Genomic DNA, 13,275 nt, shown 5'->3' on the forward strand with positions numbered 1-13,275 from the left:
ACTAACTCTTCAGAATAAAGATCAAACGCTGCTGATTCTCTAACTCTAGCACCTATGATACAACAGATGCATACCAGCTTCATGTGTTCTTCAGTGATCAGTGACACTTCCATGCATTGCTTTCTTAGCTTAGAAAACTGTCGACATTTTCCTGGAGACAATGTGTCACATACTTGTGTTAAACACAAATGTTAGTTTCAAATATACTGCATTCATTTTAGCGTTAAATCTGATATATGCTCCAGTGTTGATAATTACTTTCATATTAATTGTATCTTCCATTGCCTCTGTCCTACAGTAAACCTTTACTCGGACAATATAATGTGCCACACATGTCCGCTCAGGGGGCAGCCAAAGTGTCCAAATGAGCGTGAAATAACCAGAGATGGGGGTTGGAACGGAGTACTACTCACCTGAGTCCCAGGCAACGGCACTTCCAGCTTCCCATGAAGACATCACTTCCAGCTCACAATGATGATGTCATTTCCGTCCCACAGTGATGATGTCACTTCCTTCAAAACCACTTCCATTTCTTCTCTGGTTCTAATTTCTTCTTGCCGTTTTTCCATAAAAATGTATTCTCTAATTGTCAAATGTATTTTTTCAATTTTGACCAAAGCAACAGTCTTTTCTTTTGAATTGGACCACCGACATTTTACAGGGAATTCCCCCAACTCTTCTTTTTGTGTTTATCTCTCCTTTGTTCTTCACAAATGCCATATTCAATATTTCTCAAAACTGAATCACGTGAGTACTCTGTTAATACAGCTTCATTTGACTGCCCAGATGCTGTTCTGCCATTGCCGTAAACGTAATCATACCCACTCTTTTATCTTCAGAGCAAGACATTACCAGAAAATAAAGAAACATGAATCCACAATACAATGCATATATTTATTGTCATCTGCAAAACACTCTAAGTGTACATAAATCACATACAAACAAAATATCCAGATTTTTAGTATTATTCATACAAGATAAATAGAATAAAACAGTGCACAACAAAATATCATAAATTTAGTTGCTGGGGCTATATGTGAAAGACATACATATATTTTTAATACAGCTGTTTGATATAAGTAAGTCACCATAATATCATTATTTGAAATACACCACCTCACTAATAACAGGCAGTCATTAACCAGTTTATTTTTATAGGATTAGTAAAAAAAATTACTTATCATTTCAAAATGGCAAGAGGAACAGTGCAGAATTAGACTAAGTATAAAGCTAGTTCCTAAAATTGGCAGCGGTTTAAATGTACGCTTCATATCCAGTACTTCTTATCTTAGACCAATAATATTAGCTACATTTTGCCATTGGCCGTTGGGTATATGATCCTTGAATTCATTACATTATGAAAGTCCTGCAGGTTACAAAAAAGCTACGAAAAATTTACTGTCACTTAATATAGTATGGGTGCTTTTGAGGAGAGAAGACAAACAGGATTGTGCTAGTTGGAAACCTTGAAAATGCTATGCGGCAAATGATTAACATACAACATATGCACAGACATTGCTTTTGGCCAAAGCACCAAATAATATTACTTAAAAATGTTGCAGATGTTATTGTATTATTAGAGGAAATTGGCACCAATACAAAACCTTAAAGAGTCTAACTGACCTTAAATCTAAATGTTTTCATGTTGACATAGAGAGAATTTAGATCTGGAAATCTCCAGAAATACCTGATAAATCAGAATGAAACATATTTGTAACTATGTTTAGTTTGGTATATAAAGCAATCATGATATTTAAGTGTGATTGGGGACTTCTTAACTCTTTATGTAAAACAACACAATATTATTAATAATTATGGTTATGCTGGAAATGATTTTTACTGCCTTGTTCACTGTTTTAGTTGCCTATGAAATGCAAACATATGTCAAAATAAATACCATACTACTATAGGTTTTACTAAATGTTACTATAAAATGGTACTTTAAGGTGCTACACTTTGGAAAATGTAAAAATATATACAGCCTAATTATTATTAGCAATTATTTTCCATTCAATCCTTATTTTCTAGCAATATCTATTACTATGTGTGGTGTAATTTTCATAAATGTTTATATTTGATCATTTAGGAACCCTTTAGAGAAACAAATAATCTTTTGTGGTTTGGGGAGTTGGTTCTGTCTATGTTTAGGCATCCTCAAAGAAATTAATATTTAGAAATCACCTGTCCGTGCTCTTTCAGACTCATTTGTCATGGTCCAGGGGAGATGGAGCTGGAGCTAAACTCCAAATCAGAAAGCCACATTGCACTTCTTCCTAGAATGCAAACAAACGCTGCCGAACACACACACACACACACACATTCACCCTGGGTGCAAGTCAGAGCTGCCAAATGACCTGCCAGCATATCCTGAACAAAGAGATGAAAGAAATGCAAACATATGGAGAACAAAGATAATCACACAGGCACGATTAGCCTTTAAAGGTGGATAATAATTTTCATTTTTAAGTATTTAATCACACTATTTTTCAACATTTCACAAAGAAACAAAATGACATAGAAAAAGGATATTATGAATAAATTATTACACCATTCATCTTAAATAAGCACTACTGTACATGTACTTTATTAGCAGCTGTACCCATAAGAGTATGGGCAGCAGTATGACGATTGCACTTCTTTGTTTTTGATTATCAGCAAACAGCAACTTAGCCTGAGTTTAAACACGCTTCATGTATTCTGCAACACGACGAAGACACAACAGTTTTTCATACTGTGTACAAAATATATGACAGTGTAGCAAGTTCAAGAAATAAGGCTATTGTCTATTGTTTACACTCTGAAAGGATAAAGGTAATTCTATACACTGTATACTTATTTAAAAGGATTATAACAGTCACATCTTCAATAATTTACTGGTAATTTTATAATAAATGTAAATACATATACAGCACCATTCACTTCTATAACAGTATTAAAGATACTGTGTAATACTGGAAACCAGCAGGTTATAGAAAGGCAAGTATTTATAAAACACAACAATTATTATTTTGAATTTACTCATGGAAACTGTCGGGGTACAAACTAATCTTGATAAATATAGTCTTGGTGCAGCCCACCACCAGTTGACTGGCTATTACATACACAATAGATAAGTGTTCATACATTACAAAGTTGCACCTAATGCTAAATGAGTTTTCTAGACAGACAGCCACTGCACACCTTTACATCTGATAACACATGAAAACACTTCATTATTTACAGGGAACAGCTCTTTAAATATTGCACTTCTTGGCCCATTTCACCTCAATTCTGAGGTTAATTTATAAAAGTATTTTACTATGGCATGCAACATTTAAGACACAAAGAAATACTACAAGGCATGAAACCAAACAATTCCAAATCACTTTCAGTCAGCTCCATTCATCTCATTTCATCTCACACACTAATGACTTTCATTCATAGTAAAGGTTTTTTGTTTTTTAAACTTACTACATTGTGAACTCTACAAAAAAAAAAACTGTCCTAACATTATAGACAGTCTTTTCCACATGCATATATTGTTATGGTTTGAAAAATGTACTACATACACTTTTATTACATATGAAACATGTGAAAAAGAAATGGTTTGGCATTTTTAGAGTGAGGGATTTTGTTTTTGAAATGCTGGACAATGACATTTAACAAGCTCAACAAAGAACAAACCTTGAATTTGCATTTCCCTCTTAAACAGTGTATCTGAAAACAGAAAGGTATTGTCCTTTAAATTATCTGTTTGCAGCTTGTGTGACTCCACAGACGTTTCTTCGATCTTGCTGCTTGTCAATCTGACCTGAAGTTTTCCCACTTAGACTGATATAAGGACTCTGACATCACTAGTTACATTGGCTATCTTTATGCTAATATTTCCTTTTAAAGTGAATATGCCCTGTACAGTATATTATTAGTGTAACAGGCATAAGGCAGCAGAGGGCAGACCTGGCACAAGACCATAACAGTTCTGAATCCTGTTGCGATGAGTGTTGGCTCTAAATTTCTGACAGGCTGAATTACAGTGGAGTGCCTGCCAAAAGAAAATGCATCTGTTTCTTTGTGTGGTGGCAACTTGGGACGGGAAATATCTGTACACTATTTGAAATCTTAACGATTTAATGTTGTAGTAACTGAAAATGAACTACAGGTGGATGTACTGTTTAAGACATTTTTCCTGATCAAACATAACATTTTAATTGAGGCAATTTCCTTATACTTTTGGTGGTACTTTAATTAAAGACATATAAAAATTATCCCCTCTTGAGATTTTTTTAAATCATATTATTCAGATGGAACGTGAATCTTTCTAATGGGACATTAAATAGCTTCTAAGGGCATTTGACAAGTCACAAGGCTTTAGTGCCAATGTAACAAGCATAAAGCATGTTTGCAAATTCTGAGTATAAAAATCTTGAAGGGTATATAATCAGATCAGAAGTTCCCACCTATCAAAGGGATCATTTTAAATAAAAATAAGCTATAACTATTTTGATGTGGAATATAGGCTGGGAGTATTTTAACTATACTATGACCTTTCTTTGGATTAAGGAAGTATACAAATCACTAATGATTTGTTTACTATTCTGTATTGTGATTGGAGAAACAAATGCACTGATTGATTAAATGAAATGTTCATATACATAACACCGTCATGTACATTTTAAATAATGTACTGTAAGAATGCTACACATTAAAAACGTCTTCTTGCCTCACACAAGAATTAAATTCAGGTAGCAGCTAGGGTAAACAGAGTGACATATAGCAGCTAGAGAAAAAAATGTGTAGAAAAGTAAATATTTATGTAGAAAAAGCAGTATTTATTTCTCCATGCATTTATTGCATGTAAAAAATTAAAGACCTAACTGTAGTGACAGTGTGTGTATAAATATAACACAAAAATTCTTAATAAAATAAATTTAAAAGACATTAGTGGCAAAAGTTTAAAAAACAAAACTTGCACAAATATAAAAACCCTTAGACAAAGTATTAAGACAAACATGGTTACTCACAACAGACCAAGCGTGAGCAAGAAGAAATATCAAACTGGAAACTCCACCAGAATGAAGATAACTTTTGTATAAATTATGTTTTAAAATAAGACTATAGTTGAAATTTGAAGCTGGACTCTGCAGGCTTACTTTACTTAATTTATTTTTCACAATACTGTCCTCAAATGTGCTTTTTTTCTGATGACGTATATTCAGCATAAATTATGTACTATAACAGAAGCTGTGAGTGGCTGCATAAAGAACACCAAAGATTGCCTTCCAAACTGAAGGAATGTCACTTCAGTTCAGCAGATTAACACACTAGCCTGACAGAGGAGCTGCAGTTAGTGTTATGAAACCTGAGGTCAAAACCAGAGTGGCACTGGATCAACTAAGGTCATACTGGTAACAGTGACTCCGTCCTGCTGCAATTTTTAACACCTCCCTAAAACTGTCCGATATCTGTTACAGAAAGATAAATTGAATAAAGTAAATAAATAAATAAAGTAGAGGTCTACTAATGCATTTTTCTGTTTCAAAGTGTTTGCATGCAGACAAGTCTACTGTTGTGTAAACATACACAACAATCTGAAGTTCAGTTAAAGAGATTTCTCAGATGGCCATCTGCTACTTACCAAGCTTCCAAAGATAATCCAGTTACCAATGTATAATATCAGAGGCGGGAATCATATATTCTAGTGTATACAGAGTGTGGTAATACATGTATTTTTCCTTTTATCTGATAACCAATAGGATACTTTATTATAGATGGAACAATCAAAATAATCATACATTTTAATAAATCCAAATGAAATATGCTGTATATAAACTTTTGTAAACAGATTATGTAATATAAGCCTGCAGTGATTGTGTGTTGATCCACCCACTAAAAGAAGAGGTATTTAGAAAAACTATACTGTGCACATAAAAACAAAAATATTTATTTTTACTCATTTATTAGGATCTGTAAGCTATAAATGAATTTTTAAATACTGTATCTAAGGTTTTATACATATATATATCTCTATATATCTTGGCAACAACACACATCTCAACTACCTTTAAAATGCTACGAGATATTAACACCCACAGTTGGGCTGTTGTAAAGGAGTAGGGTTGTCTGTTAACCGTGTGTTTTGCTTCCCAGCATTGATGTTAGGATCAGTTTCTAAGCTTTCAGACATTTTGTCACAGATGATGTCCACAAGCCTCTCAAATGTCTGTTTAACATTGATGTTGTCTTTGGCGCTTGTTTCAAAGAATTCAAAACCTTTAGGGTAAAAAAGAGGGATAAAGAGAGAAATGTGTGTTATTTTCTAGTATTAAATTTGCTTTGTAAACAGTAATACTCTTTTATATAACACTGCCCGGAGAGTAACTATAGACAGAACATTTACAATATAAAATAAATAATGAAGTCTTTTTCAGACAATAGTTGGTAGAACATGATAGCATATGTATTAAATTATCGATTATAAAGCAAAAACATGTTCATCAACTCAAGAGAATTTGGTTATCATAGTTAGCTTAGGAGAAAATACACCTCATCCTGAAAGAATACCCCATTCCCATTCCACCCTGCACACCCCACCAAGTGGAACAAAAGATAATTTTGAGTTTGCGTATCTCCTCTGAATAATTTTCACTCATTGTTACAGCATAAGCAATATAGACATCACAGGATTTTTTACAGTAGCTTTGTCACTTTACTTCCTATGCCTTTGTCCCCTTCTATGGAAAAAAAAAATTAACGGTGGACATGTCTCCACAATTTGTAAACCCCACACAGTTTAAATAATTTGCGCATGTTACATTCTACATTCTACATTATTACAGTAGAATATTTAAAAAAAATATGTAAGGTAGGTGACCTGAATATTTTTTTCATTACGACTCATTGTTAAAGTCATTGTGAGTCAAGTTAGTAGCCAGTTTAACAGTTTGCTGGCTGAGGTAACCAAAATGAGTATTACAACATTGAAAAGGTTTTTTAAGGCTCTTTAAAGAGGCGATTTGTTATGATAAAAAAGGAATACAGTATTAGAAATAAAGCAATTTTTATTATCCTAGCATCCCCCACTGTTTGCTGGGGAGGATGCTTACCAGTCCTGGCAGAATATAATGGTAAATCTGCAATTTCAAGTTAAACAGTGAGCATAAAAGAAGATAGGAAAACTATTTAAAAGATGTTTTTACTACAATGGTAGATCTAATAGCAAAGCACAATGTAGAAAAATCTGTCCCAAAATGCTCTCTGAAGGGTTGTGTTCAAGATCGCCAATTTGCTAATGACAATACAAGCTAACTAAACGGGATGTTCCTGTAAGTGATATGCAATACTGATTTGTAAATACAAATTTAACTTGTAGTACAAGTTATTACAATGCCAACATTACAATAAGGAAATATATCTCTTTTTTACATTCTTAAGTCAGGTTTTGTCTTTGAATATATTTTTAAAGACATTTAAATTATATTTGAATAGTGATGTTCAATCAGACAGCCCTTATTCGTATCATTATAGGGCCTCTTTCAATGACCTTTGTTTGGTCGAAAATATAGACTTATTACTAGTGCCCATTGTACAAGCTGTCATCCAGTGAAGGTTCTCTGAACAAACTGAAGGTATCAAGCAAACAGAAAACTTGAGTTGTATGTAGCAAATTAAAACAACAGCAATAATTTAAAGATACTGAGAGACACCAACATACTGCATATTATAGTGAGTAGTATGGTATAATTCTCAGTCCAAATAAACATAAACACAACTAAAATATATAAGTAGTACTTAACAATATTGTTTTCACTAATAAAACTTTATAAACCTTCACAATGGTGAATAGTGCCAGCTTTAAATTAAGCACTGCAAAAAAGACTTACAAATATAAATACATGATTTATAAAGATGTAAAGAAGCATTACATAATGTTTGCTAACAACTGACTAATGATTTATCATAAACTGTTACCAATATAGCCCTGCGGTGGGCTGGCACCCTGCCCGGGGTTTGTTTCCTGCCTTGCGCCCTATGTTGGCTGGGATTGGCTCCAGCAGACCCCTGTGACCCTGTAGTTAGGATACAGCAGGTTGGATAATGGATGGATGGATGGATGTTACCAATATATGAATTAAATATAGATATGAATAAACATTAACTAATAATGTTATATAATGATTGTTAATAACTGATTAATCAAAGTTATTATGAAGTGTTACCACATAAAGTGTCTACATAAAGCCCTACAACAGATAGTGAAGACAGCTGAGAAGATCATTGGTGTCTCTCTTCCTTCCATCGTGGATATTTACACCACACGCTGCATCTGCAAAGCCACCAGCATTGTGAATGACCCAACACACCCTTCACACTCACTGTTTACATTCCTGCCATTGGGAAAAAGGTATCAAAGCATTTGGGCCCTTACCACCAGAACGTGTAACAGTTTTTTCCCCCAAGCTGTCAGATTCCTGAACACTCATGGACCGGTCTGATATCTGATATATGTGTTCTGCTCTGCAATGTTGCACATGGTTGCACATTTGACTCACATGCACCTTGTTATATATTATGTTTCTTTATGTTATGTGTCGTTGATTCTTTATTGTCCTGTGTTATATGTAGCACATTGTTTCATTTCGCTGTATGCTGTACTACTGTATATGGATGAAATGACAATAAATACTCTTGAATCTTGAATGTTGGTTAATTGCAAACAGTGAATGCCAAGAGAATATTGCTAATTTGCCAGTACAACAGGAAATATCAAACTAGTGGACGAAATGTTAGCCATAGTATTGTGCTTGCTGAGCTTGCAGCAGTCTAACGGAGTACTTAAAGGCTATTACAACCATTGTTATTACAAGCCTGCATAATAGAAAACATGCCACAAGGGAAAAGTTACTCATTTTTAGTGGTCAATTGTACCTTTTTAATATGAAGGGAAAACAGAGCAATATTTTTCAAGCAAGAGTTACCTGAATTAGATGCATGCTTGCTTCCTGTCATATGAAAAACCGCAAGACCAAAAAACTGGTGTAACTGCTGTGTACTAGGTTAAACATCTTTTGCAGCTTCAGGGCTTGTATATAAATTGGGCAAGGAATTTGTAACACTCAAATCTCAGTGAGGTGTAAACCATTAACCATTGTGGAGATGGAGTATGTTTATGTATCGCCATTCATGCGTGAATCTCTAAAGTTATTAATTCAAGTGTATTGTGAAAAGTAAAAGCATTAACAGGTACAAAGAAGACTGAATTAATGATATTCTTACTCTACAATATAGTATTACGAAAATAATTTCCAAATGAAAGGTTAGAGCAGTTTATAATGTTACACAGTATACAAATGTTAAACAACATAACCTACCAAGTTGATCTGCTAGCTGTCTTCCTCTTTCAGCAGAAACTACACGTTCATCTTCCATGTCACACTTGTTTCCAACAAGAATCACCTGTGCATTGTCCCACGAATATGTCTTTATTTGGGTCGACCTACATAAAAGATAAAAGTAATAGCATGTGACAGTATTAAAAAAAACATGCAATCTATTTTTGGAAACAATATAAAGCTAAAAGAGTATAGTGAAATATGGAAGACCAAACTATACCACAATATTACTATCTCTGCAGGTGTGCAGTCACTGCTTCCTTCAAATGCAAAACTCAGCTAAGCATTTGGTTTAGCCGACCTAGGTTAACCAGTTACCTACAATTGGGAATACTATAATACAATATTCTATGTTGAAGTCCGTAACTGTTGTAAAATGTAACAGTCTGTTTCTGTGTCACTATAAGTGTTCCTGCTCAGAATAATAACAGTCAGATAACCCATGTAGGACAAAGCTGTATGAATTTCTTTTTCTTCATCATGGCATGTTAGAGTTACATTCCATCTCCACTTTGTATACTTAACATCACACTCACTTCAGCCACAATAAAATTCATTAGAAACAAAAGGATGAACTAATGCGCAACATCTAGATCTCTACTTTGTTAAACCTATATCAATCAGAACTGAATAACACTGCTTATTTTGGATGCTCGGGCTCCTAATGTGCTATAGATTGCAATGCTCTATGAGGAGAGGGAAAGACCATAACTCATCATTGCCAACTTTGTTGGACAAAACCGTGTACCATTAAGCAACCCAAAGTGTACACTTACGTGCATCCAGGAATCCTGAGGCAAGAAGGTACCTTCTTTCTCTCCTTTAAACCCAGAATAACCACTAGTTCCCTGCTTTTTCTGAATCTGCTCAACCCAGGTTCCACTCTGCTTTCTTAAGCAGGCCGTTCTATAGCAAAGACAGCAGCACCACTAGTATAAAGTAAGTTTTAAAGCTGGACCTTAACAGTAGAAGACTGTAATTAAACTGGACATGGATGTAATACAAGTCGGATGTTAAGTTCTTGTGTATTTTTTGTAATATTATTTCACTTTCATATGTATTACACTTATTACCCTTAATATTTTGTTTAAACTGTCTATTTCTATTATTTTGTCATGAATTTTGCTTATTGCAACTGGGTTAAATATTTTTTTTTTTTTACGATTTAGACTTTTTCCATGTTTCTGCTAAGCATTGTTTCATAAATGTCAGCTGTTGTGTTGCATTGCAGATGAGTGATCAGGTGAAAATGTTGTGACCAGTCAGCAGGTGTTAGGTGAAAACAGCTGCAGTGACTTACCGTATTGCAAAACACATTTTGACTACTTCACATGTACCCTAAAACTACTCGAACTTTGTTGGTGGTCAGGTAACTATAACAAGTGATTCACACCAAAGTGACAAGTTCACATATTGCAAGCATCATCCATCCATTTCACATGACCTCTGCTTTATACTGAAACTTTAAACCCAGGATTAAAAACAGAAGCCTTTGTAGCTTCCTTTTGAATGAATTATTTATTGTTATTTAGTGTTTGTGTATAAGTTATAAGATAAACTGTATCACTGGTCATTTTATGTTCATCTTGAGGTTTTATTTTTTGTTCAGAAAAAGATGGGGCTAAACAGTAGTTGTGGATATATCACATATAGTGTATTAATTGTGTATTAACATTTATAAATAGTCAGTCAGTCAGTCATTATCCAACCTGCTATATCATAACACTGGGCCATGGGGGTCTACTGGAGCCAATCCCAGCCAACACTGGGTGCAAGGCAGGAACAAACCCTGGGCAGGGCACCAGGCCACCACAAGACACACACACACACACACACCAAGCACACACTAGGGACAATTTAAGAATAATGAAATTACATGTCTGTTCTTTATTTCGCCTTATACAATTTCTTGTATTAGGAATTTGTTAGTTTTCGCATACCCCTTGGGGTCAGAGTGCAGGGTCAGCCATTGTACAGCGTCCCTGGAGCAATTGCAAGTTAAGGGCCTTGCTCAAGGGCTCAGCAGAGTAGTATCTCTTTTGGCAGTGACGGGGATTCAAACTGGCAACCTTCAGGATACCAGCGCAGATCCTTAGCCTCAGAGCCGCCACTCCACTTCAAATTGTTACATTTTGAAAAAATAAACATATCAGCTGTTAGAAAAATAAGCTTCTGAATTTACTTAGCATACACATATAAAATTGCTTTTTCACAACTCCATAGACTTTGTCGCGTCTGATGAAACTAACTTCCATAATGTAACACTCAAAATGCAAAGTTTCCTCATCAAGTGATGATACCCTTCTACAATTGTGTGCAGCACGCCTCTCTACATTAGTGAATAGATTGTCAGAATTGCTGCTTGTGACTTCCTAATTAATAATCTAACCAAGTCTTTTATCAGGTTAGTATGACAGCAGATCTGTAAAACATGGAAAAACTCATTGGTGACATAAAAAGACACTGCATCACCTTAGAAGGAGACTGAGGAGAGGAAAAGAAGAGATCCAAACCACAGAGAATTTACCGTTAAGAATCATCCCACTGGAAAGTTCAAGTCTTCTCCAGTTATGTACTGCTACAATTGTATGGATCCTGGGCATGTCATCACCAATTTCCCCTTTTAGCACAAGCCCATGCAGTGTGCATGGGCCAAAGGCAGAAAATACTGCGGTGTTATGGTGTCTAATTCATTTTCTTCCTCTCAACCTGGGTGGCTTCTTAAATGGCTGTACTGTAACTTCTTTAATTGACGATGGTAGTAACATTACCATTGTTGTATACCATTTTGTTTATTCACAAAAGTTAAAAGAAAAAACTAGTCTTTTTTTTTTCTTCAGAAAAGACTAGTCTTACCTACAGTCATGGAGCTGCACAAATATATCCACTCGCTGACGGTGTTGTGTCCTTCTAAACACACAACAAATGGGGGTTGGGGCTTTGGTGTTTGTCAAACATGTAAGCTTAGAGTGTGTTTCACGGGTGTCAGTTCACCCTTTCACATATTATGAAAGATTTGAGTGTGACATCGTTACAAATCCATTTTCTGTTTGCCTTAAAATGAAGGCGACCCATATAAAAGACTAGGGACATAACTTCCACCCAGGATGACAACCGTTTAACCCCTTCCATTTCCGCCCCACTTTCCATGAAGCTCTCAACATGAGGAGAGCTAACGTCTGCAGGCTGACATGCACTTTCTTCTTTTCTGTTATTTTTCATCCATTAACAACAGACATTAAACCATTTGGTGCCTCAAACCACTTTTGTCTCCTTTTTATAATTTTACAGCTGCTTTTTGTACCTCCTCTTGTCTATTATTTGTTTAATATACCAAAGCTTTGTTCTGTCCTTTGAATCTCATCCAGTTTCTTTTCCATTTCAGTCACACACCAGATAAAGGCTACAGAGCGGAAGCAATGCGTCTTCAACCTTCTTTTCTTTATTCATCACGGAAATTGTCTTTACTCTTTTCCTTATACCACATAGCATCAGTAATTGTTAAAAGATTCATACAAGAAATATGCAAGACAATGCATGACAATTAAACAGTTAGTTTGGGTGAAAAATACTATTTACACCATATAGAAATTTCAAGTTATTAATATGTAACATAAAACAACACATACAAAATAGGAATATTAATAATAAGACTATTTGACCTGACAAACAAATGATTCCAGGGGGCAAGGTAATTTTCAATATATTTTCACTTTAGGCTGAAATAATTTATACTTGAAAAATACAAAAGTCTGCACAATACCATTGTTACCACCTAATAATGATAAATGTTACAGTTTTTGTCAGATAGCTTTTTTTCATACAGTTGTTATCCACCCATAATTAGGAGTCAACTTTAGGAATCTTCTATCACTGATACCCCCAAAAAAACCAAGGGGTGATGTTG

General features: G+C 34.7%; 1 protein-coding gene across 2 annotated transcripts in view; it reads right to left on the reverse strand.

Annotated features, from left to right (window-relative positions):
• Positions 1-1,173: 1,173 nt before the first annotated feature.
• Positions 1,174-13,275, reverse strand: part of rab3c (RAB3C, member RAS oncogene family) — a 95,022-nt gene continuing 82,920 nt past the window's right edge. For both annotated transcript variants that reach the window (XM_039758738.1, XM_039758737.1), the window contains exons 4-5: positions 9,348-9,472; positions 1,174-6,249 (exon numbers count right to left, since the gene is read on the reverse strand). In XM_039758738.1, coding sequence (XP_039614672.1) covers positions 6,059-6,249; positions 9,348-9,472 — 316 coding nt within the window. In that variant the 3' untranslated portion in view covers positions 1,174-6,058. The remainder of the gene's footprint in view (positions 6,250-9,347; positions 9,473-13,275) is intronic.

This window comes from Polypterus senegalus, chromosome 7 (genome assembly GCF_016835505.1).
Source record: "Polypterus senegalus isolate Bchr_013 chromosome 7, ASM1683550v1, whole genome shotgun sequence".
Taxonomy (NCBI): domain Eukaryota; kingdom Metazoa; phylum Chordata; class Cladistia; order Polypteriformes; family Polypteridae; genus Polypterus; species Polypterus senegalus.